Source organism: Arachis stenosperma, chromosome 10 (assembly GCF_014773155.1).
Source record: "Arachis stenosperma cultivar V10309 chromosome 10, arast.V10309.gnm1.PFL2, whole genome shotgun sequence".
In the NCBI taxonomy this organism is placed as follows: Eukaryota; Viridiplantae; Streptophyta; class Magnoliopsida; order Fabales; family Fabaceae; genus Arachis; species Arachis stenosperma.
In genome coordinates, this window is record NC_080386.1 from 132,192,966 (window position 1) to 132,220,676 (window position 27,711).

The 27,711-nt window shown below is 29.9% G+C and overlaps 2 protein-coding genes across 3 annotated transcripts; both read right to left on the reverse strand.

Annotated features, from left to right (window-relative positions):
- Positions 1-1,679: 1,679 nt before the first annotated feature.
- On the reverse strand, positions 1,680-6,729 carry LOC130955481 (cysteine-rich receptor-like protein kinase 10). The gene is made up of 8 exons (XM_057882334.1): positions 6,383-6,729; positions 4,422-4,936; positions 3,499-3,618; positions 3,222-3,412; positions 2,826-3,036; positions 2,450-2,687; positions 2,216-2,366; positions 1,680-2,108 (listed from the first exon to the last, which is right to left on the reverse strand). The coding sequence occupies exons 1-8, from the start codon at positions 6,667-6,669 to the stop codon at positions 1,800-1,802; spliced, it is 2,022 nt and encodes a 673-aa protein (XP_057738317.1). The 5' UTR covers positions 6,670-6,729; the 3' UTR covers positions 1,680-1,799.
- A 1,902-nt stretch (positions 6,730-8,631) lies between these two features.
- Positions 8,632-12,881, reverse strand: LOC130955480 (cysteine-rich receptor-like protein kinase 10). Of its 2 annotated transcripts, none has more exons than XM_057882332.1 (8): positions 12,438-12,881; positions 11,105-11,619; positions 10,877-10,996; positions 10,599-10,777; positions 9,955-10,165; positions 9,496-9,733; positions 9,269-9,419; positions 8,632-9,169 (listed from the first exon to the last, which is right to left on the reverse strand). In XM_057882332.1, the coding sequence occupies exons 1-8, from the start codon at positions 12,803-12,805 to the stop codon at positions 8,858-8,860; spliced, it is 2,094 nt and encodes a 697-aa protein (XP_057738315.1). In that variant the 5' UTR covers positions 12,806-12,881; the 3' UTR covers positions 8,632-8,857. The 2 variants fall into 2 exon arrangements, with proteins under 2 accessions (XP_057738315.1, XP_057738316.1); XM_057882333.1 differs by having other exon boundaries at positions 8,635-9,169; positions 12,519-12,879.
- Between the last annotated feature and the right edge of the window lie 14,830 nt (positions 12,882-27,711).

The window sequence follows — 27,711 nt, forward strand, 5'->3', positions numbered from 1 at the left end:
CAAACAAGTCAAAAATGAAGAACAGAAGTATAAAAGAAAAAGAATATTTTATTTTAGATCTTGATCGTTTCTTCTCCCTTCATATACTTGTTTGGACGCCAAGGGTAAACGACATCGTTTACTTATCATCCAGGGAGGGTGCTATATCAACACTCCGTTTGTCTAATCATCATCGGAAAGAGTCGAAGATCATATTGGTGCCTGAACTTGAATCTGAAGGACTAGTATAGGTAATTTTGAATTTCATAAACTAAATTGAGTAATTTTGAATTTCATAAACTAAATTTTGAATTTCATAATCTCAGGGACTAAAATGGATATTTAGTCCTTATTCATACATGCAAATACTATTAAAATATTATTAGAGTTGTTAGTAGTTGAGAGTTAAGTTAGTAATAGCTAGTAGTTAGTAAATGGATATTTATGAGGTTAGTTGAAAGTATCTTTATAAATAACATGACTTTTGTATTATGTAAAACAACTTCAATACAACAAGTTCATATAATATTATCTTTTATTCTGCTTTTCTCCCAGAAATTCAACATGGTATCAGAATCATAGTATCTTCTTTGAAGAAAATAAGCTATTAGTTTTTCGGTGAAATATCACCGTACTTCTTCTTCAAACCCAAATAATCAATTCTCATTGTCTTCTTCCTCTCTAATGGCAGAATCATCTTCTAACGTAGCATAAGATCCCACTAATCTTTTTTTATGGCCATCATCTTTGGAAACAAATATGACTTTTTCACTAGCTCTATTTTTTTTCTAAACTGATGATCCTCTGTTATTAATATGGGAGCTTTGCAAAAACCTCGTATTTTTATCCCTCTCTCTCTATTACCCAAAGTTGTTATGGTCATTGAGAGCTGAAACGCGCCTTCATGCGCCTCTCAAAGTTTGTTGTCACCGTCACCTCTTCTCCTTTTTCTCTTATTCTTTTCTCTTCTCCTCTTCTTTTTTTCCTTTCTCCTTCTTCCTCGGTCATGAACCACCTCCTCTTCAATTCACTGCCAGTCGTCGCGGCGTCCTTGACGTCTCCTCCCCATTTTTTTTCTGAGTTCAACCAGTCAAAAACCACTGGCATATGGCTGCTTGCTCTTTCCCCCAACCGCAGCATCTCTTTATCTTTTTTTTCTGCTCACTGATCTTTTCTTTCTCTCCTTATCTATCTGTTCAATCCACTGCCAAACATCGCGGAGTCCCCGACGTCTCCTTCCCCATTTTTTTTAGTTTAACAGGTTAAAAATTACTGGCATCCGCCACCAAACGCCTCTTTCTCTGCGCCGCACGCGTCTTCTTCCTCTGTGCCGCTTAGAAGCCCTGTTTCTCCCTTCTGTCATGATCAAATTGCGGCCCATGCCGCACCACTCTTTTTCTTTGTCTTCTCTGCGTCTCGCGCCACACACTCCTTCCTCTTGCACCGAGATGTAATTCGATTTGAATATACAAAAAATCGAACGGTTCATGTAAAGTACACAAATCAAACAGTTTAATTTATAATTTTATTTTGTTTTTCAGTAAAAAATTATTAGTTAGTTAGATGTTGTTTGTATTGATATAATAATTCAAAAATAGCTCAATTGATCGGTTTTTATCCAAAATAGCTCAAATTTTTGCTAAACAAATAGATACAACATACTCAATCAACCAAAAAAAGAAATTATCACTATATATTTGAATGATGAGTAGAACTAGAATCTACTACACTACAACAAATTTAAACAATAATGATTCAAAAAGGCAGATATGATAACTTAAAACAATTCAAAAATGTTCAAAACAGAACACTTATACTGATTATCTAGGTAGAATATTTGAAATTGATACTTCATTGACCAAAGGATCCTTATCAAAAGCACTTGATGTTGGCTCTTCTTTGATCTTTCTTCCAACTGAAAATGCAGGATGATTAGGACTAGGAAGTGTCATTGTCTCACTTGCTAGCATAACAACTACCGTGGACATTGTCGGCCGATCTACTGCATCTTCTTGTACACACAATAAACCAATATGTATACACCTTGTAACTTCATTTCTTGTGTATTTATTTTCTAATATAGGATCTACTAGCTTTAAACATTCTCCTGTACACCATAGTCTCCAACTCTGCACAAACATATGGATATTCATGTATAATAGAAATTAAACTCCTGCATACCTCTTGTAATAGCAATTTATTTTTATGATAACATAGTGTAATTTAGGAAACTAACATATTCAAGAAGACTTTGACCATGTTCTGAAACATGGAATTTATTATTCCTTTTGCCACAAATGATTTCTAGTAGAAGAACTCCAAAACTAAAAACGTCTGATTTTACTGAGTATAATCCTTCCATGGCATATTCAGGAGCCATATATCCGCTGGTCAAAAATCAATATAATACTATTAGTTTTCTGTATATATATATTCACATACGAAAAGAAAAGAGATTAATAAGACATACTAGGTACCCACAACCCTTCTAGTGCTGTCTTCATTCTGGCCTTTTTCAAATGTTCTTGCTAATCCAAAATCTGATATTTTTGGATTCATATCTTGATCAAGTAGCACATTACTAGCTTTCATATCTCTATGAATTACTCTAAGTCTAGAATCTTCGTGTAGGTATAGAAGTCCTCGTGCGATTCCTTTAATAATATTCATTCGAACCTTCCAACTTAGTTGCTTTCGCTTTTCCACATCTGACAACAACACAAGAAATGTTTCTTGACAACATATGCAACAATATATGCAGTAGTCATTCTTGTTATATTTTAACATTCAGCACCAACAACAACATAAAATTTTAAAGGCACTAGGTTCTAAAAGGAAGAACTTACCGAATAGGTGAAGGGCAAGGCTTGAATTGGACATGTACTCGTATATAAGCAGCTTTTCATTTTGCTCAACACAACAACCCAACAGTCTCACAAGGTTCCTATGTTGTAATTTGGCTATGAATATTACTTCATTCTTGAACTCATATAAACCTTGGCCAGATGTTTTAGAAAGTCTTTTGATGGCAACTTCTGTCCCATCTTGCAAACTTCCCTAAATATATACAGATTTTGCAGAGAAAGAAAAATTCAAGTACAAACATTCATTTCAATAATTTCCATAATGAGTAAGTACACAAATTAGTACTTATGAATTTGTTTTGAATAAATTAAGTTTCTAACAAGAACAAATTATATGCATATATAGTTTGGTTTCCACATTGAAATATTCAGTGATACCTTATAAACAGGACCAAATCCACCTTCTCCTAATTTGCAAGAATCTGAAAAGTTATTAGTGCTCTGTCGAATCCAAATTAGAGGGACTGTAGGAAGGTCAGCATTCAATGAATCGTCTCCTTGACTTTCTCCTTGACCTTCTTGAGAGTTATAATTTATTGATATAGGAGCGCTCTCAGACAATAATGCATCTATGGATCAACAAATTTGTTATATCAGTTTATAATGTTTACTGATTAATGTACTTAGCTTGAAAAACTTCAGTAATCTTAGTTACCATTATTTGATTGATTCTTCCTCCATATGAAGTAGATGCCACTAATTAGTAGGATTACTGGCACAAACACACTCACTATGATGATAATCAAAGTTTTTGTCTTACTTGAACTGTTCTTGGCTGCAATAATAGCATAGGTCAAAAAGTTGAATTTGATTGCTCATATGTATCTATATATAGAGAGGACACTCTTGTATTTGGTGTATTAATTAATAAACTCATATATCTTCAATAATTTTGTATAAAATTTTGTTTTTATTGGTTTAATTATTGAATTCGTATTGAGCCTTGTGGAATTTAACAGCTACAAGGAACTAACTCTAACTGAATAACTAATTCTACCAGCGGTCACTAACTGATTCTATTTTCTAACTAACTTGTGTAACTAATTCTGCCAGCTGTCACTAACTAGAATATTTTGTGCTAAATTTTGTAAGAAAATATAAAAAACAACAATGCTATATCACCAGCAAATATTATCATTTTTTGTCAGTACTTAGCCAGCAATAATTTGCACCCATATTACATAAGTTTTGCACACAAGAAGCATTTAGTTTTCACCTATATTTACGAGAGTTTTGCACAGATGAATCAAATACAGTATACACCCACATTTTTTAGAGTTTGCACACATGAATTAGTAAAATTTATTTGTTAAAGACAATTTAGTATTTGTGCTGGCCAAATAATGGCCAAATATACTAAAATTGTTGGCCCCAAAAAATCTACTAAAAATACTAAAATATGATCAAATAGTTTACTTTTAGGTATGTTAAAATTATAAATTGTGCGGCAAAAGAATCAAAGTGTCTGGTTTAAAATTCGTTAGGAACTAATTTGGATGTTTACACCACAAGTAACTAAGAAAAATCAAACAATTAAATATGTTGCCAAAAAAGATAACAACAAAAACAATTAGTTACCTGAACTAGGCAAGGGAGAAGATCCTTGAATCTTGTAGAACATATAATCATCATACCTTGTCAAACAGCTTGGAGATCCAACTTGCCATCCAACTTTTGAAGCACAGCATTTAGGAACTTGATCCAACATAGCATTCAAACACTGCCTACACTTGTCACTAGTAAGGTCCCTAGTACATTGCACCAATCCATATCTTTTCCCTAATGAACCACCAGCATTGAACTCACCCACTGCATACAACAGGTAATTGCTCTCTGCAGTAGCATTCTTTATCAAAATCTGCATATAAGTCTCTGCTTTCTGGAGTTCTTGTGTGCTGTTGGTGGTGTTCTTGGTTCCAAGAACTTGCCATGATGGGGTTGTTGTAAGATTACCATAGAAGGCATGGTTGGAGTATCTGAATATGCAGTAGTTATACCATATCACTGCTGATGACCTGTTTGGGCAGTGCTGAGGAATGTCTGCGGCTGCAGTGGAGAGGCAAAACTGGCAGAAGGTTCCGGTGACATCACCTCTGTGGATCAGTGACGAATCCAGAAAAGTTAAATAACAATTACTGATTATATAAAAGAAATTTAGATCCTCTAAATTTTGTATTTTCACCTCTCTTACCATTGAATGTTTTGGTTTTCTCTTGGTCCTGCCTATAAAATAAATGGTGTCTAAAATGAAATTCAAAATTTAGAGAATCCAAATCAGCAAAAATAAATCATGTTTTCTCTTAGTCTCATCCATGAAATAAATGGTGAGAGATCACACTTTATCCTGAAATTCAAAATTTAGAGAATCGAAATCCGCAAAAATAAATAGAATAAAGTGTGATCTATCATTATTGAATATTTTCTCTCTCGTTTTTTTTGTTCTACCTATAATATAAATAATAAATGAATCTCCCTAGGGAGCCAATGGAATATTTGTAAATGTGTACAATGAGCTATTTATTTGGTCTGAGTTAAAAAATGAACATCCAAGATAAAATACTACTAATTTTTCAAACACAATATACTCATATTATCCAGAATAATCATCTGAATACCAGGAAAAATAAACATCTGATATCCTACTAAATCAAACATCCCTAACCCCCATTGACTCCCTATATTTCCTCATATAAAATTCAAAGTTTAGAGAATCTAAATCCGCAAAAATAGCCAATGAGTTGTAGCTCAAATGACATAGTCTATCCATACTCAATTAAGAGGTTGCGAGTTCGAGTCTCCTATTTATAGTAAAAAAAGTTCTCCTCTTATTAATTATTCCACAGAGACTCCCCTGCAAGGGATAGCTTTGTCTTAAATGTTGTGGCGTTCTATGTGTTCAAGCTTATATTTTCTTTTGTATATTTTATTATGTTGCTTTGTTGAATACTTGAATTCCCTTGCTCCACCGTATATGTACGTATGGCTACGTATATATTAATATATATAAGAATCTATTTGTGTCATTATCCGATGTGATGCAACAAGAATAAAAAACAATATTCTTTTTTTTTTGTGTCAAAATTCATAGTTAGCCGCCATAGAAACTACGAGAAATTTGCAAACTCTAGACACGTTTAAAAGTAGCCACTAGCCAATTAATCATCAATTTTATTTCATTTATGGACTTTTACCACGATTTCAATTATTGTAATTACTGTTATGTTGTGATTAATCAAAAGATCTCCACTATTCTTAAAATCATGGCTAAAAGCCAAAAAACCTAGACAAATTGTAAACGTGATGTCTTAATTAACCACGATACTGTATTCATAACTAATTTACGAAAATTCAAATGCAATTAATTTCATGTGAAGCTGATAGCTAAAAATCGTTACATGTCAATTTAGTTAAACATGTTAAATCATTCAATGATTTTCAGCTATCAACTTCACATGAAATTAACTATACTTAAGTTTTCACCAAAAATTTAAAAAGTTTAGTAGAAAATATGCACACAAAGAATGAAAGATTGTTGGTACCTGCAGTTATAGAAGCCATAGATGACATTGCGTGTGGCGGTTCCAACGGTGGTATAGTTGTAGCCCTTGCTTGTGGCAGCATCAGAAGAAAGCCATGAGAGGAGGGTGTTGAGGTTGGTTTTGAATCCACTTGTTAGAGATTGTTGTGATGAGTTTTGGCAGTCATCTCCAACGTAGTTCAGTGATGATGATTGTGCTCTTGTTCTGGTGATGGTGATGAAGATGTTCATCAACAAGAACCAAAGAAATAATCTAAGGAGGGCACTAGTGAGTTTTGCTTCCATCATTTGATGAATGAGTGTGAATGTGTGATTAATTATATCATTGTTGTTGTATCAAAATTGTGTTCCACAAGGAACTGAGTTATATATATCTAGACATGTTGAAGTCAATAATCTGCCTATAATATATAAAACAACAACGTTATTTGTATGTTCGGGACTATTAAAATTTATTGGTTTTGGTTATCACGTTTAGTTATTAATTTAATTTTTTTAGTTTAGTAATTTAATAATATATTTTTAGTCCATATTTTTAGATATTGATGAACAAAATAATAAATTCTAATAGTACTTTACGTCAAAATAACTACTAAAATTAGTCGTTATAAATTTGTGTATAAATTTAATTTATTTTTAATATATATTTTATGTTTTAATATATATTTTATATCAATGATTAATTTTAATGGGTAGGTAATATAGTTATATGTAAAATGCCATATCAAAAGTAATGTTGTAGTTCTACTGTTCAAAACCGATATAATAAAGGTTTAATTATTTTATTGGTTTCTATTGTTTTGTAAAATTTTTAATTAGATTTTTATACTTTTTTTTTAATTAGGTCTCTGCATTTTTTTCAATTAGGTCCCTCTTGACAGTAATTGACTTAATTTTATAGGAATCCAACTAAAAAAAAAATTTGGTGCAAGGACCTAAATAAAAGGAAAAAAAAGTGTAGGGACTCAATTAAAAAAAAATTAGCGCAGAGACCTAATTAAAAGAAAAAAAAGTATAAAAACCTAATTAAAAATTTTACGAAACTATAAAAACCAACAGAATAATTTAACCTATAATAAACTATAAAATTTAAAAAAATTATCAGTACAAAAACTAATTCGCATGATGAGATCCAAAAATCTTATATGGCTCTGTTTATTATAACTATAACATCGATCTCATGTATTTTAATAATTTTCTAATTAATAAAAGTAGTTTTGTATTAAAATCTCATCTATTTATAATATGCAATATATTTGAAAATCATCTTTATTTATATATTCTGTTGTATTATCTATTATAGAGACTAGAGAAATAGTAGTATCACTTTTACTTTGATAATGTTACTCTTTTTCTTACAAAATCATATAAAATACAATGAAAAAATTAAGTAAATTAAACAGTGACATTATCACAAATAAGAGTAATATTATCATTTTCTTCTATTATAATATATAAAATAAGAGACTAAAATAATGCTATAATAAACTAATAATACCTAAACTCTTAAGCCTAACTATGCAAAAGCAAATTTTTTGTGTGTATTCATAGATAAGAACCTTTTAAAAAAAGGATAAATTTTATTTTTATTTATTTGTTGTTATTTAAATGTTATACATGCATATATATATATATATATATATATATATATATATATATATATATATATATATAATTTCTCTATACAAAAATGTTACAATATTTGTGTATAATGTAATATTTAGAAATATAGTTTTAAAATGTTTTATTTTTTTTAAAGGAAGATTCTAATATTAATAATTTATTATAAATTACCGTGATTGAAACAATCAATACTTTGACTTTGAAAAATCTCAAGAAACCAACCAGAGGTATGGTTTCTTTTCTCAATCTGACTAATTCAAAAATGTAAAACTTGGACTCCTAATTGAATAAACAAAATTACTAATAACTAGAGTATAAAAGTGATGTATGTTTACCAACGCTATAAACACTTTTATACTCTAAATTAGTAATTAGTAGTCATAAACATATGCAAGTATTCAGTTTATGTAGCAATTTTTATTTTTAAACCTGTTATACAAAGTTACAAACCAAAGACTTAATAAATTGATCGAATTTTACATAAAATAACTCAAATTTTTGCTAACATAATAAATCAACTAAAAAAGAAATTATCACTCTGTATTTGAATGATGAGTAGATTCTATATCTTTAATTATTAAACTACAACAAATATAAACAAGAATGGTTCAAATTGGCAGAAATAATTACTTATGCAATTAGAGCAATTTAAAAACAGAATTCTTATATCAATCATGCTACGTATACACTAAATTTAACTACTAAAATCAGCCACCAGTATAAAATACATATTAGAATATAAATATACATTGAAAAAAAACTAAACCATACATGTATTTATACATAAATACATTCGTGACTGATTTTAGTAGCTGATTTTGGTGTACAAATAGCATTTTTATTCTTATATTGATTACCTAGGTAAACTATTTGAAACTGATATTTTATTGACAGAAAGATCCTTAACAAAAGTATTTGATAGTGGTTGTTCTTCTTTGATCCTTCTTCCAACTGAAAATGCAGGATGGTTAGGATTAGGAAGTGACATTGTCTCGTTTGCTAGCATCACAACAATTGTAGACATTGTTGGTCGATCTACTGCATCTGCTTGTACACACAGTAAACCAATATGTATATACCTTTTAACTTCATTTCTTGGGTATTTATCTTCTAGTATAGGATCTACTAACTCCAAACATTCTCCTTTACACCATAGTTTCCAACTCTGCACAAAAATGTGGATATTAATATGTAATAGAAATTAAACATATCTTTTTAAAAGTGATTTATTTTATAATACTATAGTGTACTTAAAGAAACTAACATATACAAGAAGACTTTGACCATGTTCTGAAACATAGAATCCACTGCTCTTTTTGCCACAAATGATTTCTAGTAGAAGAACTCCAAAACTAAAAACATCTGATTTTACTGAATATAATCCTTCCATGGCATATTCGGGAGCCATATATCCGCTGTTTAAAAATCAATAAAAAACGGTTATTCTTGTGAAAATAGAAAATGATGTAACAAGATAGTAACAAGACTTACTAGGTGCCCATAACCCTTCTAGTATTTTCTTCGTCTTGGTCTTTTTCAAATGCTCTTGCTAATCCAAAATCTGAAATTTTTGGATTCATATCTTGATCAAGTAGAACATTACTAGCTTTCAGATCTCTATGAATTACTTTAAGTCTAGAATCTTCGTGAAGGTATAGAAGTCCTCGTGCGATTCCTTTGATAATATTCATTCGAACCTTCCAACTTAGATGCTTTCGTTTTTCCACATCTGACAACAAGACAGGAAATGTTTCTTGACAAAATTACTTATGTAATAGAATACATAAAAGTGTTTTTATATTAAATCTAAATTAAACCAAAGTCCTATTCTCATCACCTGGTGTTATTTCATTCTTGTTATATTTATCACTCAATACCAACAACAACTAAGAGAAAATTAAATTGAAAATAAAATTTTAAAGGCACTAGGTTCTATAGTTAAAAGCTTACCGAATAGGTGAAGGGCAAGGCTTGAATTGGACATGTACTCGTATATAAGCAGCTTTTCATTTTGCTCAACACAACAACCCAACAGTCTCACAAGGTTCCTATGTTGTAATTTGGCTATGAATATTACTTCATTCTTGAACTCATACAAACCTTGACCAGATGTTTTTGAAAGTCTTTTGATGGCAACTTCTGTCCCATCTTGTAAACTTCCCTAAATATAGATTTTGCAAAGAAATAAAAAGAAACCATAAGTTACGTCTCCGTCCAGTGTCTTTGTGTCTTTCTTAACAGGAAGGATACAAAATAGACTGATTCAATGTCTTGAGACACAATGTCTCTGTTTATATCACATCTGTCACGATTTTGTATCTCTATATCCATATCTCAAGTGTTCTGTACTTGTAAACAAAAGCAGTCTTGAATACTACTCTTATTCTCACACTAAAAACTAAATATCTCAAGTTCTCTCTTTCTCTCGCTACTTTCTTTCTTGCACCACTGCAAGTCATTGATACATTTTCAAAAGTAAAGGAGTAAACACAGAACTAGTCCTTATCAGTTTGTTTTGAATAAATTAAGTTTCTAACCAAAAAAAATTATATGCATATATAGTTTGATTTCCACATTGAAATATTCAGTGATACCTTATAAACAGGACCAAAACCACCTTCCCCTAATTTGCAAGAATTTGAAAAGTTATTAGTGCTCTGTTGAATCCAAATCAGAGGAACTGCAGGAAGGTCAGCATTCAATGAATCGTCTCCTTGACCTTCTTGAGAGTTATCATGTATTGATATAGGAGTGTCCTCTGGCAATAATGCATCTACAGATAAAAAAACACCTTTGTGATATGAGTTTATAATGTTTATTGATATAGGCAAGTACTTAAAATGAGCTTAGAGAACTTAATAGTGTTAGCTACCATTATTTATTTGATTCTTCCTCCATAATAAGTAGACGCCAGAAATTAGTATCACTACTGGCACCAACACACACACTATGATGATGATCACAGTTTTTGTCTTACTTGAATTGTTCTTGGCTGCAATAATAGTATAGGTCAACAAGTTGAATTTAATTGCTCATATATATCCATATATATAGAGGAATATATATACTCTAGAAGTAATTAATAAAAATAATTAGTTACCTGAATTAGGCAAAGGAGAAGATCCTTGAATCTTGTAGAACATATAATCATCATACCTTGTCAAACAGCTTGGAGATCCAACTTGCCATCCAACTTTTGAAGCACAGCATTTAGGAACTTGATCCAACATAGCATTCAAACACTGCCTACACTTGTCACTAGTAAGGTCCCTAGTACACTGCACCAATCCATACCTTTTCCCTAATGAACCACCAGCATTGAACTCACCCACTGCATACAACAGGTAATTGCTCTCTGCAGTAGCATTCTTTATCAAGCTCTGCATATAAGTCTCTGCTTTCTGGAGTTCTTGTGTGCTGTTGGTGCTGTTCTTGGTCCCAAGAGTTTGCCATGATGGAGTTATTGTAAGGTTACCATAGAAGGCATGGTTAGAGTATCTGAGTATGCAGTAGTTATACCATATCACTGCTGATGATCTGTTTGGGCAGTGCTGGAGAATGTCTGAAGCTGCGGTGGAGAGGCAAAACTGGCAGAAGGTTCCGGTGACATCACCTCTGCGGATCAGTGACGAATCCAGAAATTTAGATTACAATTAGTAGTTGGTAGAAACTCAGGTCACCTTATTATTTTTGGTTCATAAAATTAGAAGCAGTTAATATTTGATTATTTTTTGTCAAATTTTAAAACTTTTAGAGTTGGAATTTAATTTTGATGCATTATCAGTGTAAAATAGTTTTATACATGTATTTAATTACATAATATAGTAAAAATAATATTGACGGCGTGAGTCATCCAAAAGAACGGATGTAATTGCACGACTAGGTAAAACGCTTTTGTATCAAACTTAAACTCTATTTTATCGGTAGTTGAAGGTGGAAACTCATGTGAACTTCACGTGAAGTTGATACCTGAGAGTCGTTAGATGATTTAACCGATTTGACTAAATTTTCATCTAACGACTTTTAGATATCAACTTCACTTGAAGTCGACTTCACCTGAGTTTTCACCGTAGTTGAATTTTTAATACTAATTTAGTAACTTATTAAATTATACAAAAAAATATTTTGTCTTTGTTAGAAATAATAATATCATAAAATCACTCCATCCAAAATTTAAACCAATAAAATAAGAGATGTGAATGAATATATTTTGACGTAAATTTAAAGAATAAAATATAGAAGTAATTAATCACGTTTTTTTTTTTCAAATTTTAGCCATCATTTTAAATATACATAGTTCTAGTCACCAAAAAAAATATACATAGTTCTAAAAGGAATTTAAAAATTTGATGAAAACTCAGGTAAAGTCGACTTCACCTAAAGTTAATACTTCAAATTCATTAGATGAAAATTTAGCCAAATCAGTCAAATACCTCTTGGTATCAACTTCACTCAACTGCACCTGAGTTTCCACCTTAAAAATTTGAGTGGGGGCATTCGGGGTTTGTCCGTACCTGCAGTTGTAGAAGCCATAGACGGCATCGCGTGTGGCGGTTCCAACGGTGGTATAGTTGTAGCCCTTGCTTGTGGTAGCATCAGAGGAAAGCCATGAGAGGACGCTGTTGAGGTTGGTTTTGAATCCACTTGTTAGTGATTGTTTTGTTGAGTTTTGGCAGTCATCTCCAACGTAGTTTAGGGTTGATGATTGTGCTTTTGTTCTGGTAATGGTGATGAAGATGTTCATCAACAAGAACCAAAGAAATAATCTATGCAGAGTAGTGGTCAGTTTTGTTTCCATCATTTGATGAATCAGTGTGATTCATTAATATCATTATTGTTCTATCAAAATTGGCTTTGATTGATGAACTCAGAAGAATATATGTATATATACATGTTGAAGTCAAGCTAGTTATAAACTATATATATATATATATATATATATATAATGCAGAGAGGTGGAGAGTATTAATAATACGGAAGTTTCTAAACTCTTAATAAATTTACAATGTGAATACTAAAATTATTTTTTAATATAAAAATGTTATTTGCACACTAAAATCAATCGTCAAAATCAATAACTATATATTTAATTATTTATATATAAATATATAAATTGTTTAACTCATTTTTTATAAATATTTTATATTTTAATATATATTTTATACTAATAATTAAATTTGCTAACTGACTTTGATGTAATCCAATATGATTGTTTTTAATAATATAGATGAAAACATCTATTTATATTGTTATTTTCACATGATATGATAAAAAAGAGTTAATACTCCAAGTAGTTCTAAATTTACAGTCGAATTTTAATGTCGTTTTTAAACTTAAAATTATCATAAATTTGTTCATGAACTTAATAATTATTGTTTTTGAGATACTTTTTAGTGATGGAATAATGATGTAGTTTGCTAGACGCCACAAATTTGTTCATCACTATTTTATCTTTGTCATTCAAATAGAATATAAGGATATTTTGAGGGTTTTAACTCCAATATATTAAAACCCTCAAAATTTCCTAAACGATGTTATTTATATTTTATTCGCGCGCTAAAAATGAAATTATTTTTACCAGTTTAGCCTGGTTTTTCGCGTAGTTTTCGTTTAATTATGTCATTATTTTGTCACCAAAAAATATTTTAAAAACGATCGTTGTTAAATATAGAGACAAATTTAAGATGATTTTAAATTCAAAAATAACATTGAAATATGACTGCAAATTCAGAGACTATTTTAAATATTAACACGATAAAAAATAGCAATATATATATATAACCAACCTAACGTTAGTCTCGTAACTTTTTATATATAAATTGTCCAATTATATAAAAACTAGCTGATATATTAAGAATTTAAATTCTAATTATTTGAATCGGAGAGAAAACTACTCCGGTTTACCTAATCTTTTATATTATTTATTACAAGATATAAAATGAAAGATTAAAATAGTTATAATGAGCTAAGGATATCTAAATTCTTAAGACTGACCCTGAGTATATATAAATAGAATTTCTGTGTATAGTATTACAAAAAAATTCATTTTTCCTTGTTTTTTCTTTTTTTATATTATACATTATATATACACATATATAGTTTCTTTATACAAACAGAGTTCAGGTAAGTTCAATATATTGGAAAATCATTTTTAGATGAATATCTGAAAAAGAAAAAATGAAAGTCAAACACATGATGCTTTCGACTTATATAAAATATGTAACAATTTTTGTACATAACGTAATGTTTACTAATATATTTATAAAATTAGATTAAATAATATTATGTACAAAGTTTGACCAAAGTATTTTAAAATGTTTTATTTTTAAAGGAAGAGTATTCTTATTTTTATATTTTTTCGCACATTCAGGTGAAGTGGTGAGTTCATATATAAGAACTTTGACTTTTAAATGTTTCAAGAAACCAGCCAGTGGTATTTTTTATTTTTTTTTAATCTGACTAATTCAAATACTTATAACTTGGGACTCTTAATTAACTGATGATATATATTTATTCTGAGTAACCACATTGTTTCTTGAATCGGATGCTTTAATTAAATTATTTATATACTAATTTCTTATCAGATTTGAGCCCTTCAACGTTTGACAGTGTAACAACATAAAATAGTTCCTCCTTTAGTATTTTATGTCCAACACAAACTGTTAGATGATGTCTACTTGGCTTGTTAAATTGTTAAATGTGATACTAAGCAATGCACATTACCTTTTATATTTATCGCGTAAATAATCATAAAAAAATTAAATAGACGATTGTATAAAATATTTTATATTTAATCAAAATTAAATTTTTATAAAAAAAATTATTTGATACATTATCAGTATAAAGTATTTTTAAATGTACATCTAATTATATAGCGCTACATTAACAAATATAATTACAGTTTACATAATTACATTAACTGTGTAAATAATCATCTAAAAGAACAAATGTGATTGGACGAATATTTAAACATTTGCCAAAATTAAACTCTTTTTACAAATGTGCCACATTTTCTAAACCTTAATACTAAAATATCACTCTTTTGAAATTAATTATTCAAATGCCACTCTTCCTATATTACAATAATTAATCATAATCATAATCAAAATTAAAATAACAAATCAGTTCTCACCTTAGTAAAAAAAGTAACATTTAAGTAATTAGTTTCAAAAGAGTTTGATAATAAATATTGAAAAAAGGTAGTGCATAAGTAAAAAAGCCCCATTTTATTATTGTTTAAAATTTAATTTTAACGCACTATTAGTGTAAAACAGCTTTATATATATATTCAATCACCTAACACAAGTACACAACATTAGTAAAAATAATTGTTTTTTATATTAATCACGTAAATAATTATCTAAAAAAACGAATGTGATTAGACAACTATGTAAAATTAATGTCAATTATGGATTTAGATCAATATTTAAAAATTATTATTCACAAGCATGACTTGTTTTTAAAACTCCTATATTTCTCAAGATCCCTTGGTCAAGATTTGATAGGGCTATAAAACCATTCTTTGAACAAAATGTAATTCAAGGATAATTAATGTTTCTATAATCCAGAATAACACTTGCTTCCATGTTTACAAAATGCAAGTATGAATTTCAGGGTATCTAACCACCAGGTATTCATTATGCACTGAATTTGGATCAAATTGCTGTATTTGGATCACTTTCATAAAGCAATCTCTTGGGGGGTGGTGACTGATAGGGACATGGATAGATGCTCCTTCAAGTCAAAAACCATTGGAACATAGCTCCCATCCTCCATATTTAGAGCTAAAGGTTCCTCCACCATGTTTTTGAGCATACTCACATATTGCTTCTCTAACACACTGATCCCATGACACTGCTATATTCTGCAGTGACAAAGGCTCATTCATGCTTCGTAGAGAAAGTCTCAGTTTCAGATTCGCTTTACTTGACAGATCGTCCACGTCGACATCCACTCTGTCCAAATAGAAACACAGGAGGAAAGATTAAGAAAGACATAACCACAAGAATTGCCACCTTTTTTTTCAGAACTTATCACCAAATTGCGAAGCTACCGGTGAAAACTACTGAAAAGAGAAATAATTGAAGGAAGAACATGTAAGGAGTACTAAGAACCTCACCTAGTATGATAAATCATTTGTTGTTTGTTCAACATTTCAACCTTATAAAGACAATAAATAAAGTATTGAGAAATGCTAGGAGGCTATCAGAATTTATTATTTTTGTCCATCACTTAGTCATCAACTCAATTCCTTTAGTTTAGTAATCCAACAATATACTTTATCCCATACTTTTAAACATTGATGGCTAACTGATGGCCAAAAACAATAAATTCTGATGACCCTCTAGTATTTCTCTAAAGTATTAATGAAAAAGAAGACAGTTAGATTGTCTAACCTGATTTCTGATGGTGTTTCATCTGAAATAACTGGTGAGCGAAGTGGATAACACCCGGGAACAAACAAATGTAACGGTTTGATTATCGACTGCATGATTGACAAATGTGATCAGTTGGAACAAACAAATGAAAAGTGTCTATAGTGTTAACAACATTATAGAATTTTTCACCTCTTTGTTAGTAGCTTGCTCGGCTGTCGAGGGTAGATTAACAGTTACTGAATTGAAAACCAATTTGACAAATAGTCCTTCATCATGTTCTGGTGCACCCTCAGCTACTCCTGTAATGGTGTTTCCTTCGCTAATAACTACTTGAGTGTCTATCAGTAAGTTGTTTATCACTTTTATTTCTTCTAAGATAGTATAAATTTCCTGCAAGAGTTACCCATGCTCAAGTTAGATGGGGTTGCTCTTTTCAGAAATAAGCAACAGAAATGTAATCTATAAAGGTGCTGTTATATATTTGTCTATAGGACAATCCATGTTTTGTGTCGGACAAAGCTCTGCTAATAAAATACGAATTATGCGTCGGAAAGATAAATTCTGCATAATTCACACTCACAAAGTAACAATTTCATCAAAGTGCATCAAATACCAAACTGGCTTATATTCTTGAGCACAAAGCTATCAAATTATTCAGAGTTTGGAGTACCTTAGATATTGAGGCAGGCTTCTCTGCACTGATGAACTGCCCGGAACTGCCACTTGCAGGAGTTGAATTAAAGAATCGCTTTATTTTCTTTCCTGTTGGAACAGGATCGTAGCAATTCAAGTTTGCATTTTCATCAGTTGAAATTTCTGGTATGTCATCATTTAAATGGAGTGCTAGTCCAATGTCATCAGTTGCAGCTATGAATGCTTCAGCTGACATTGACCTAAACTGCAATTATATGGCATAAGTGCACTTATCTACAAGTTCAGGCGAAATAAAAGAAAGAAAAGTTGGCAAGTTTTAGGCTAACCACTTTAATAAAGTGCTTCATTGCTGGGCTTGTATCATCGGGAATATCAGCTGGTTCATTCACAAAAGCTTCGGATGGTTCGATCTCAACTCCTATTTGTGGTTCTACTGCATGATTTCCACAACCTGATACCGTCGAAAAAGAGTTTGCGAGTAACTCATGTAACAGATAACACAGAAACAATGGTGTCTACATATATAGTAATAAATTGAATTGATGGATTGTAAAGAAATTACACCTTTTTCCATAGACAGTTGATTTCCCTGTCGCGAACTGCAAAATTGGTTTACCTCTTGTAATGTTAGGTAAGGAATCTGCTTTGTTAAATGGGAACTCGGTAGGCTTATTACTTGCGAGGCTGGTTTCTTTCCAGCTAGTTCCAATTGAGAACTGATTGAATTTGATGGCTCAACCTGTTGCTTGGATTGCACGTCAAAAGAACATTGTTGTTGACAGTAAGAGAAGTATTTCTTTTGTAAAACATCTTGTATGTACTTTTCCAGTCTATCTAGTCTCTGCTTGAAACCGCGATCAATCTTGCTTTTGTCCACATTCAATAATAAAAAAGTGTATTCCAGTGCTCGCTTATGTTGTTCGCATCCCTCCATATCAGTTATCGTCTTAGGATGTAGAGGAGCAGGCTCATTCTTGAGCTATATTCAATGGGAAAATAATCAATCAAGATTATAGGAATGCAAACTCAGAGTTGTTGTCTAAAATCATGATAGGCCTTAAAGTAACATATACCTGTTGAAGCTTTCTACTTATCAATTTGTGAAAAGTATCAAGTTTTGTGTAATATGTTGCTTTTATCATTTGTACCTACAACAAGGAAGAATCAAAATTACTCTCAATCTCAAATGTTTTTCTCTTTCAAAACTCATTGACATTTCAAATACAACATAGATATAGTGTTAATAAGGTTCAAAAACACTAAAATTGGTTGTGAATATTGGTAGTTTGACATTTATAATTGCTTGATTAGTTTATAAATTTCGAAAATACGTATATGTATACCCTGTGTCTGTGTCTTATCATTTTTAAAGTTTGGTGTGTTTGCATGTCTTGTGTCATATCGTATCCCATGTCCGTATTAGTACTTTGTAGGAAAGAAAGATAATATTGGACATTACCTTTTGATAAACCTGTTCTTGCCACTCTCTGATTGCTTTAATTTCTTCTTCTCCTAGAAATACAAAAGTAAAATAAACATTCAATCAACCAAGAGAAAACAATCAAGATGCATGTGAAGAGGGCAGGAGCAATAGACATTATTCGGGTAAAGTTTGAAAAAAGATTGAAAAGATAGTTTAGGATATTTTCACAATTAAAACCATATTTCATATCATATATTTTAATTAACTCAAACACTATACCTATGACCTTGGGACTATTGACATGACAAAGCAACCCCATCAATACTGAAAATAAGTGGAAGCTGAGAAAAGAGTGAATGATTTCGACACCTATAAAATGGGTGGGAACTGAACAAAAATATGGGCTGGGATAATGTAAAAGCCAAATTATATAAGTAGAACAAAGTATAAAAGAAATACAATGGTCAAGAAAACACCAAATGTTGTAGATGGGGCATGGGGGAAATGGATGCTTTAATAAGCATCACTTGCCAATTGAAAGTCACGCTTTCAAACAAGCAAGTTTTGTAAAACAGAATTAAGTGCTTAGCTTCTATTTAATCTAAAAAAGAATTTATCGTCCAAAGATGTTGAGAGATCAGAAAACAATGCTTCATTCATCCTATTTCCTTGTATCATAAATAATATCTTAGATTGCTTGTTCAGATCAATAGTTTAAGATTTTTCTGGCCTTCTAGCTTTTAGAATTCAGATATATATATATATATATATATATATATATATATATATATATATATATATGGGGGGGGGGGGTTAAATTAGCTTTTCATAATAAAATTCAATGATTTATTTCAGACTACAAAATGAATAAAAATCGGAAAATCTTTGTTTTTTATATGACATGCAGAAGACAATATTTACATGAACACCCTTACCCACAGAGCAAGAAAAGGAAAATAATGGGAAATATGATTTTTTTTTTTGTTTTTTTTTGTTTCCCACACAATATCCCCCAACCGGGCAGACCAAAAACTAATCTACCACGGATTTGAGCTCTATCTAAGGGTTCGCTGTGAGCCAATGGGTTGCTGCTTGCACAAGTCGGGATTCGAATCCCTGAGACTTGCTTAAACAGACTAATGAACTAACCACTGGATTAACTCAAGTTGGTTAAATATGACTTTTCTCTATTGTTGATATTGACATTTCAATCTTAGGAATGGAAAATAAATAAATCCAATTTTCTAGAATTCATTTAAGATAATATTCAATCAGATTATTAAGAAGAGATACTTCACTTGAGATAGAAGAGTTTTGGGGTAAGAGATTTTCAGCACTTTGACGTGATGGTGCTATTGACTTCAGCTTTTCTGATATTTTTGCAATGTACTCAGCCTGTAAATAGATGCCAAATACCTCAATTTTTTAAATTAATTCATGTGAGATCCTAGTAAAAAAAAAAGTATTAAATGATAAAATTTACACTGTATAAATAAGTAAAGGAAGTATGCACATCCTAAATTTTAGCATTTTAGTAGTAAAAATTTATCCCGTGAAAATAGGGAGACTTAAAAATCTCAAAGAATTATGTGCAGATCTTGCACTGATGTGGATTCATGGAAGTACTCATTTGTTATCAAGACAATGCCATTGGTTTGAAAGAGCTATATGAACAACAAAATGTTCACATGAAGAAAGTCAAAACAGCATAAAATCAAGGTACCTCGACTTTGGATGACGCAAACACTTTCTCCTCAAAAGTTTCTACAGACCCTAGAAGCAAGGGTAAATTTTGTTTCCAAGAGGGAGGACCATTCTTGAGTACAAAATCTGCACTGTAAACTACAGGATGTAAGTTTATATGGACCATTCTAGTAGGAGAACCTAATAGAAGTTCACAAATACCAACAAGTCTATCCTCAGAAGGTAAACACATATTTTATAACCTATCAAAATCCTCATTAGACTGCATCTTTATACTTAATATGATCTGCTGAAAACAATCAAATTGAAAAGAAAAAAAAAATGAACTTAAAAGAGAAGGACAAATAGTTATTGAATTTATATAACAACCCAAGCATAATTGATAGCAGTTGAGAGAGATAAAATATTCAAAGAACCATCCAAAGACTCCAAAAATCAATCTATTAATAATCCATGGAATAGAATCCATAAAGGAGAAGGAAAGTATTCTTCTATCTTCAACCAAGCCCTTGAAGGTTAAGTAAAACTGTTCTTTCGTAAGAGTTATACAAAGACTATTCCAAAAGATCCAAACTAACTAACAAAGTTAGACATGAATACATGATTCCAAATGTCTCTTTGCACCTTTAACAATGAATCCATGAAGTACCCATAACCAAACTAAATCTTACATCATCGGTTGTTAACATTTTCCAAATGAATTGGGAATTGAATAAAGAGGATTTGGAAAATGCTACAAATCAAGAATTCACACTGTGAAACTAAGAGCCTTCTATCCCTATAAGGTTGCTCGCCTTCTATCCCTATAAGGTTCCTCAAGAAGTGGCAACCTTGATAAGTAAACCATAATGAAATTGAGAAAGCATGCAATGTCGACAAACGAGAGAAAATAACATGACAAAGGTAGAGTATGTGAAACCAACTTTGATCTGGATATAATCATGTGCTACACGAGCATGTTACGCTCTAATTCTTAATCCTATAGCATAACAAATAACATGATTTTGCTATAACTCAACCTATATTTCCTCTAATCTATGCAAGCAAGAATCCTCCACTGGTGAACATGATCACTCACTAGGACGATTGTGCACCATAAATGCTAAGCTTAAAATGAAGAGATTTCACAAATTTAATTTATGCTCAATCTAATAAATGCTGACAGAAGTTTAATATAAAAACAAACTATGACGGGCTCTTTGAATTGAACAGAATGTCAGCCATTCAAAAAGTATTTAAGTATAGGTGGTATGTTCTTACATTTTGTTAACCATTATTCTACGGCACTCAGCAGATTTCCAACCTGTGGCAGCAAAATTGGTTGCAGCTGTAATAGGCCTCATTTTGTTTGTGTCCATCTTGTATGTGAAACTATTCTATATTTCCTAAAAGTTCATAAAATGGAGGTTACACTTGTTATACATCAAGATAAAACTTTAGAACAATGGTAACAGAAACAATGTATTTTTTTTTTTACCTGAATTTTGTGTTACATATTTTACACAGAGATTATCATGTAGACTTTAAGCACTTCAACAATTAGGAACAGAATTAAGTGCTAACCCGAAAATAAAGTGCCAATGGAAGTAATGCCAGAATGACTTTTCATTTGACACAAAAGACAGTAGTAATCTTACAAATTTCAAGGCATGGAAAGAACACTTAAATTTTAAAGGTACTACTAAACTATAGTTACAAGAATTCACTAATTAGGTGACGAACCGTGCACCAATTCACAATTTATCTGCGTACCATAACGCTGTAAGTATACTTTTAACGTAAAATATTTTATCTCATACCAAAACGTATTGCGATTCATGTAACTATCCCCTGAACACTCCTCCACTTACTAAACAATTTTTTTTTTTGGGGAAAAAAACCAATTTTATAACCAGCTAAATATATATAAATATACATGTTTTGTGAGACGAACAAAAAGATTATAACCAGAACTCAGTGCAAATCTAAATACCTCACCAACACCAAAATTAAGTTCCAATCACAAAGTGATCTTTTATCTTTCACTATTGATTTAAGCTCTAACCCCTACTAAACCTGGAAAACACGCTTTTCCCCCAAAATCTAAGCAACAAAGCACAAAATCAATATGATGACAAACAAAAAATTAAATGGTGAAATTCATGCATGAACTTATATTCAAACGAGAAAAGGGAACTGGAATCATTGGATAGGGAAAGTAACTACCTTTGTGGCGTTGCAGTGCTAGTAATGCATGGGTGCTTGGCTAGCAAGCAAGGTAAGAGAAGAGACGAGAACTCGAAAGCTTTGTAAAATGGTGAAATGGAGAATGCCACTTTCTGTTTCTCCGCGCGAACTACATTTATACTTTCGTAGTTTTAAACTTAAAAATAAAAAATTTAGGAGAGAGACTGGAACCGCGACTTTTAGGTAAAGATGGAGAAATTATGTCATTTGAATTATAATTTGTTGACGAAAAAAAATTAACAATTAATTAAGAGAGAATTTTGAATTTTATTTTTTAATTAAAGTTTAATTTTAATTCACAATTATATTAATTGTTTGGATAACTATTTACGTTAATCAATAAAAATAATAACTATTTTTTGTTACGTGACTTTACGTGATTGAATATATATGTAAAATTATTTTACACTAATTCTGTATCCAATTAAATTATTTTAGTTATGGTAAAATATCTTCTTAAAATTAATTCTTCCTTTATTATTCATTTTCATTTATTTTTGGTCTTCCCAAAATTAAGGATTTATTTTCATATATTATTAATTTATTATTGGTTTTGACTTGCATTTACTTTCAATGTATTACAAAATTTTAAAAAATATTTAATAATATATTATCACACTAATCAATTAAATGCATTTAATTTCAGAATTTAATTATTTTATTTTTTAAAATATACTATATAAACACATGTGACTAGGACTAGCAATATATACCCTGTTTATACGGGTTTAAGGTATATCCTACTCTAGCCTACTTGCACTTTTAATATATTATATAATATATATGTAAAAATTATGTATGTAGTGAAAAAAGTGAATGTTAAACTCACAATCTTTTTTTTTTTATAAAAACTTAAAATAATTACTAAACTAATTGATAATTATATTATTTGTAATTTTTTGTTGGATTTCTTTAAAATTTTATTATTTTTAATTTTAATTTAAACTTATTTTTTATTTTTTATTTTATTAATATGTATAAAATTTGGAATAGTTAAATTTTATATTTGCTTAAACATTGTTTATTTTGTTGCAGATAGAATAAAAAAAGGTAGAATTTGAAACTTTAAGGTGCAGATAGAAATAGAATTACCCGCACATATAATAGAATAAAATTTAAAAAAAATTATTAACTCACAAGTAAAATTAGGATAGAGTCTAAATCCTATCTTATCTTATTCATTACCAACCCTACATGCGACCCTCCAAACTTCAAATTTTTTTCAAATAAATTATATATCAATCTTACTTTAGTCGCCTAAAACCTTTTATTTTAGTTTTTTTATTGCGAAAATTTTTTATTCCCCTAAAATTCAACTTATCTCCATTCTATATATATGAGTATTGAACGGAAAGTTAATATGAAATTCTTTTATAATGAATAACAGAATAAGCATTAGAGTTTATTACCAGTGATATTTATTTTGTTTATGAAGAATAGTATGCCTTTTAAGATTAAATTTTTTGTGCAATAATATATATCACGCTAGACTTTTTAATTATTACTCCCTCTCATCCAATTTTTTATGTCGCTTTAGCCTCTCTTTTTATTTCCGATATCACTTTTATTTTTTTATAAAATATAAATAAATTACTAAAATATACTCAAAAATTCGTATCACTAACAAAATAAATTCTAAAAGACGCTAACGATGAATCAGTTTGCAAAAGATTTAAAAATAAGAAAAAAAACTAAATATTAAATATATATTTTAAAAATTAACTTTAGAAATTAAATTTTGATGTAAAATTTTATAACCATTATTAAAAAAAAATAAGATATTTTTATTTTTAAATTTAGTATTTTTATTTTGTCAAGTAAATTTTTTTATTTAAATATTCTGTCGATTCCTCTTATTTTATTAAATTTTCAGTTAGGTTCCTATATTTTTTTAATTTCTTTTCAATTGAGTCTCTATATCATATTAGATTTTGTAATTAAGTTCATGCTATGACAAAAACATTGAAATTAATGAAATGTTCTATTAAACAAAATGAATATGTCTAACACTTGAGTGAATATTCTGTATAGTTTAACAGAATATTTTATTAATTTCAACATTTTTGTCACAGTAAAAATTAAACTTAGTTACAAAATATGATATAATAGAGGAACCCAATTGAAAATAAAAAATATAGAGACATAATTAAAAATTTAATAAAACTATAGAAATTCACAGAATAATTAAACTAATTTTAATATATATATATATATATATATATATATAGTGAATGACCACATTTTTTGAAAAATAAAAAAATTATAGAGATCAATTTTTTTTTGAATTTTTTTTATATATTTTTTAAATATTTATTCAAATGTTGCCATAAAAATTTAGATTTAATAGATAAGTTGTCCGCTAAATATAAAATTCTTTTGTTACTTACAGAAAAGTAATATTTATTAATTTTTTATCGTATTTTTAAATCATTAATGAATTATTTTATCGATAACATATTTTAAAATTTTTTTTTGTCAGCAATGGAATATTTCGAATATTCAATTGGTAGTTAATTCATAAAATATTTATTATTAAATTGTCAATTATATATTTAATTTATAATAAGAGTGTTGAAAATAAATTTTCAATTCTCTCTCTTCATTAATTAAGAGTCAAGTTAAATCCTAAAGTCATTCGTGAGATTGATTGCGTGTACGAAAAAAATTTTAAGATTTTAATTGCACCATAAAAATTTTTGAGATTGAAAAAAACTACATCATATTGATTCCCATTATTTTTTTTGGTAGAATTACTTGTTAGTTGTTACGCTGTAAGTATCAAGCATATATTCATTTATGTTAGGCTAGACGAAATAATTTTAATTTTAGCATTAATTAAGTGATAAAACGAAATCATTTAATCTTAATAAACCACAAAATGTCTTACTTCTCACAAAAAAAATATATAATTATTAAAATTAAATGATGTCATTTCATTAAGTATTTAGTAGCACCAAAACTAAAACAATGTTTTTTTTAGTCTAACTTAAAAGAAATGAGTCAAGTCACTCATAGTAAAAAGAGTATCTCAACATAAAAATTGTGTTTGTTTTTAGACATAGAATATTGAAATAAAGATGCAAAAATATAAAATTATATTTATTTTTTATTTTTTATTTTTTATTATTTTTATTAAATTTTTATAATTATATTTTTTATTATTATATTTTTTTCTAAACTTTTTATATGAAAAAAAAATGTAAATTAGAATTTTATAATTTATTTTAATTTATCACAAAATAAAATATAATAATATTAATTTTATGTATATCTCTATCTTTAGTCAGTGTTCTATTCTCAAAATCGAATGCAACTAAAGGGATTGAGAGATTAACATAGTGCAATTTTTTTTATTTCAAAAGCATTTAAAATGTAATTAAAATCTCAAAAAAATTTTAATGCAAAAAATCAATCTCAAAAACCATTTTAAAAGTTAAGTTGTTGTTTATTGTAATATATTATTACGTTAGCAAATGCATTAAATTCAATTATTCCTTAATAAGTTAATCCTAAAAGTATTACATACACAAATATCAACTTTAATTATGTCATTATTGATTATTGTGATATAGATAAGGATGTCTATTCAATTAATGATATGTGATTTTGATTCATTATATGGACAGCTCAATTTTTTTATGATAAAAAAGTGAAGCTCTCAAATTAAATTGAACTTAAATAAAGATGAAAAAGTAAACATTGTGCGTGTATAAATAATGAGGAGGTCTCGGACAATATATGTACAACAAAAATATTCTTCTCTCTTTTCATATATATGTATGTTACAATAAATTTTCTCTTTTTCTATTTTTCTGAGTATAAACTGTAACATATATAATATTGGTAAATATATATGATTCACTTTTATTATAATGAGATAATAGTATTGGTAAATATTAATACTAGAACCAATTATTTATATTTTTTATTTTATATTTATTTTTTTTATTTATTTATTTTTCAACACGTTATCAGTACGAGATTCTGATCAAATTTTAGAAAGACTCAAGTAATAAATATTCATTATGTTAAAGCTCTTTCATCTTGAATTTAATGCTCTTGATATACCTGAAAACAATTACTTATCATGGATATTAGATGTCGAAATTCATATTGATTCAATGGATCTTGGAGATACCATTAAAGTTGAAAATAATGCATTCGAAAAAGTTAAAGCCAAAGCTATGATCTTCCTTTGTTGTCATCTTGACGAAGGATTGAAAAATGAATATCTCACACTAAAAAACCCTACAGATCTGTGAAAGAACCTTGAAAAAATGTATAATCATTAAAAGACAGTGATACTTCTTCAAGCCTAATATGAATGGACACACTTGCGTCTAAAAGATTTTAAATCCTTAAATGAATACAATTCAACAGTGTTCCGAATTGCCTCACGAATGAAAGTATGTGGAAAAAAGATAACTGATAATAACAAGTTAGAGAAAACTTTCTCGACCTTCCATGCCTCGAATGTGCTCCTACAACAGCAGTATCGAGAAAAATAATTTAAAAAATATTTTGAGCTAATTTTTTGCCTTCTTGTTGCTGAACGTAATAATAAATTGCTTTTAAAAAATAATGAAGCGGGCCCAACTGGTGCCGTCCTATTTTCTGAAGCAAATGTAGCAAATCATAACTAGGGATGGCAATTTTCCCGGCGGAGCGGGTATCCGCGGAAATTTACCCGCCAAGGGACGAATTTGGGTAGATTTTTCTACCCCGCGGGTACGGGGGCGGGGACCCGTTAAATAAACGGGGTGGGGGCGGGGGATAAGGTCCCCGCTCCGTGGGTATCCGTATAATCTCCGTTAGTGTATAATTACTAAAATAGCCTTATATATATATATATAATTTAAGAAACCCTAATTCTCTCTCCCTAATCTCTATTCCCCATCAGTCCATCTCTCACTCTCCTCTCTCTCTTCATGTCTCATCTCTGCCTATTCTCCCAACCCTCACTGGTCTCCACCAATCTGCAGCACTCATAGTCGTCAGTCGCCGGTCTCACTCTCACCGGCGAGATTGCTTATCCGTTTTCCCATTGTGGCCGCCTCTAGTTGGTCTTCACTCTCCGTCGGCGGACAGCGTCACAGCGACGCAACAATAATCGCGTCCCTTCATCCGTTTTGTAGTCATTGTCGCCTTCTCCGCAGCCACCGTCGATGTCCTTCGTTCGATATGCTTCCTTCGTTTGCAGCGCCATCATCGCCCTCTGTGCAAATCGTAACGCTTCCTTCGTTCGCAATTCCGTCGCCCTCTGTGCAGTTCTCAAAGCCGTCGCCGTTTGATTTTTTATTTGGATCTGAACTGATTTTTTTC

Excerpts from the sequence above, each read along its gene's own strand:
- LOC130955481 (XM_057882334.1), bottom strand. The coding sequence starts at position 6,669 with ATGATGGAAGCAAAACTCACTAGTGCCCTCCTTAGATTATTTCTTTGG. Across the intron at positions 3,413-3,498 it reads GAAGAATCAATCAAATAATG|ATGCATTATTGTCTGAGAGC; the intron begins GTAACTAAGATT and ends GTTGATCCATAG. Across the intron at positions 2,688-2,825 it reads CCTTGCCCTTCACCTATTCG|ATGTGGAAAAGCGAAAGCAA; the intron begins GTAAGTTCTTCC and ends TGTTGTTGTCAG.
- LOC130955480 (XM_057882332.1), bottom strand. The coding sequence starts at position 12,805 with ATGATGGAAACAAAACTGACCACTACTCTGCATAGATTATTTCTTTGG. Across the intron at positions 9,734-9,954 it reads CCTTGCCCTTCACCTATTCG|ATGTGGAAAAACGAAAGCAT; the intron begins GTAAGCTTTTAA and ends TCTTGTTGTCAG. Across the intron at positions 9,170-9,268 it reads GTCAAAGTCTTCTTGTATAT|AGTTGGAAACTATGGTGTAA; the intron begins GTTAGTTTCTTT and ends ATTTTTGTGCAG.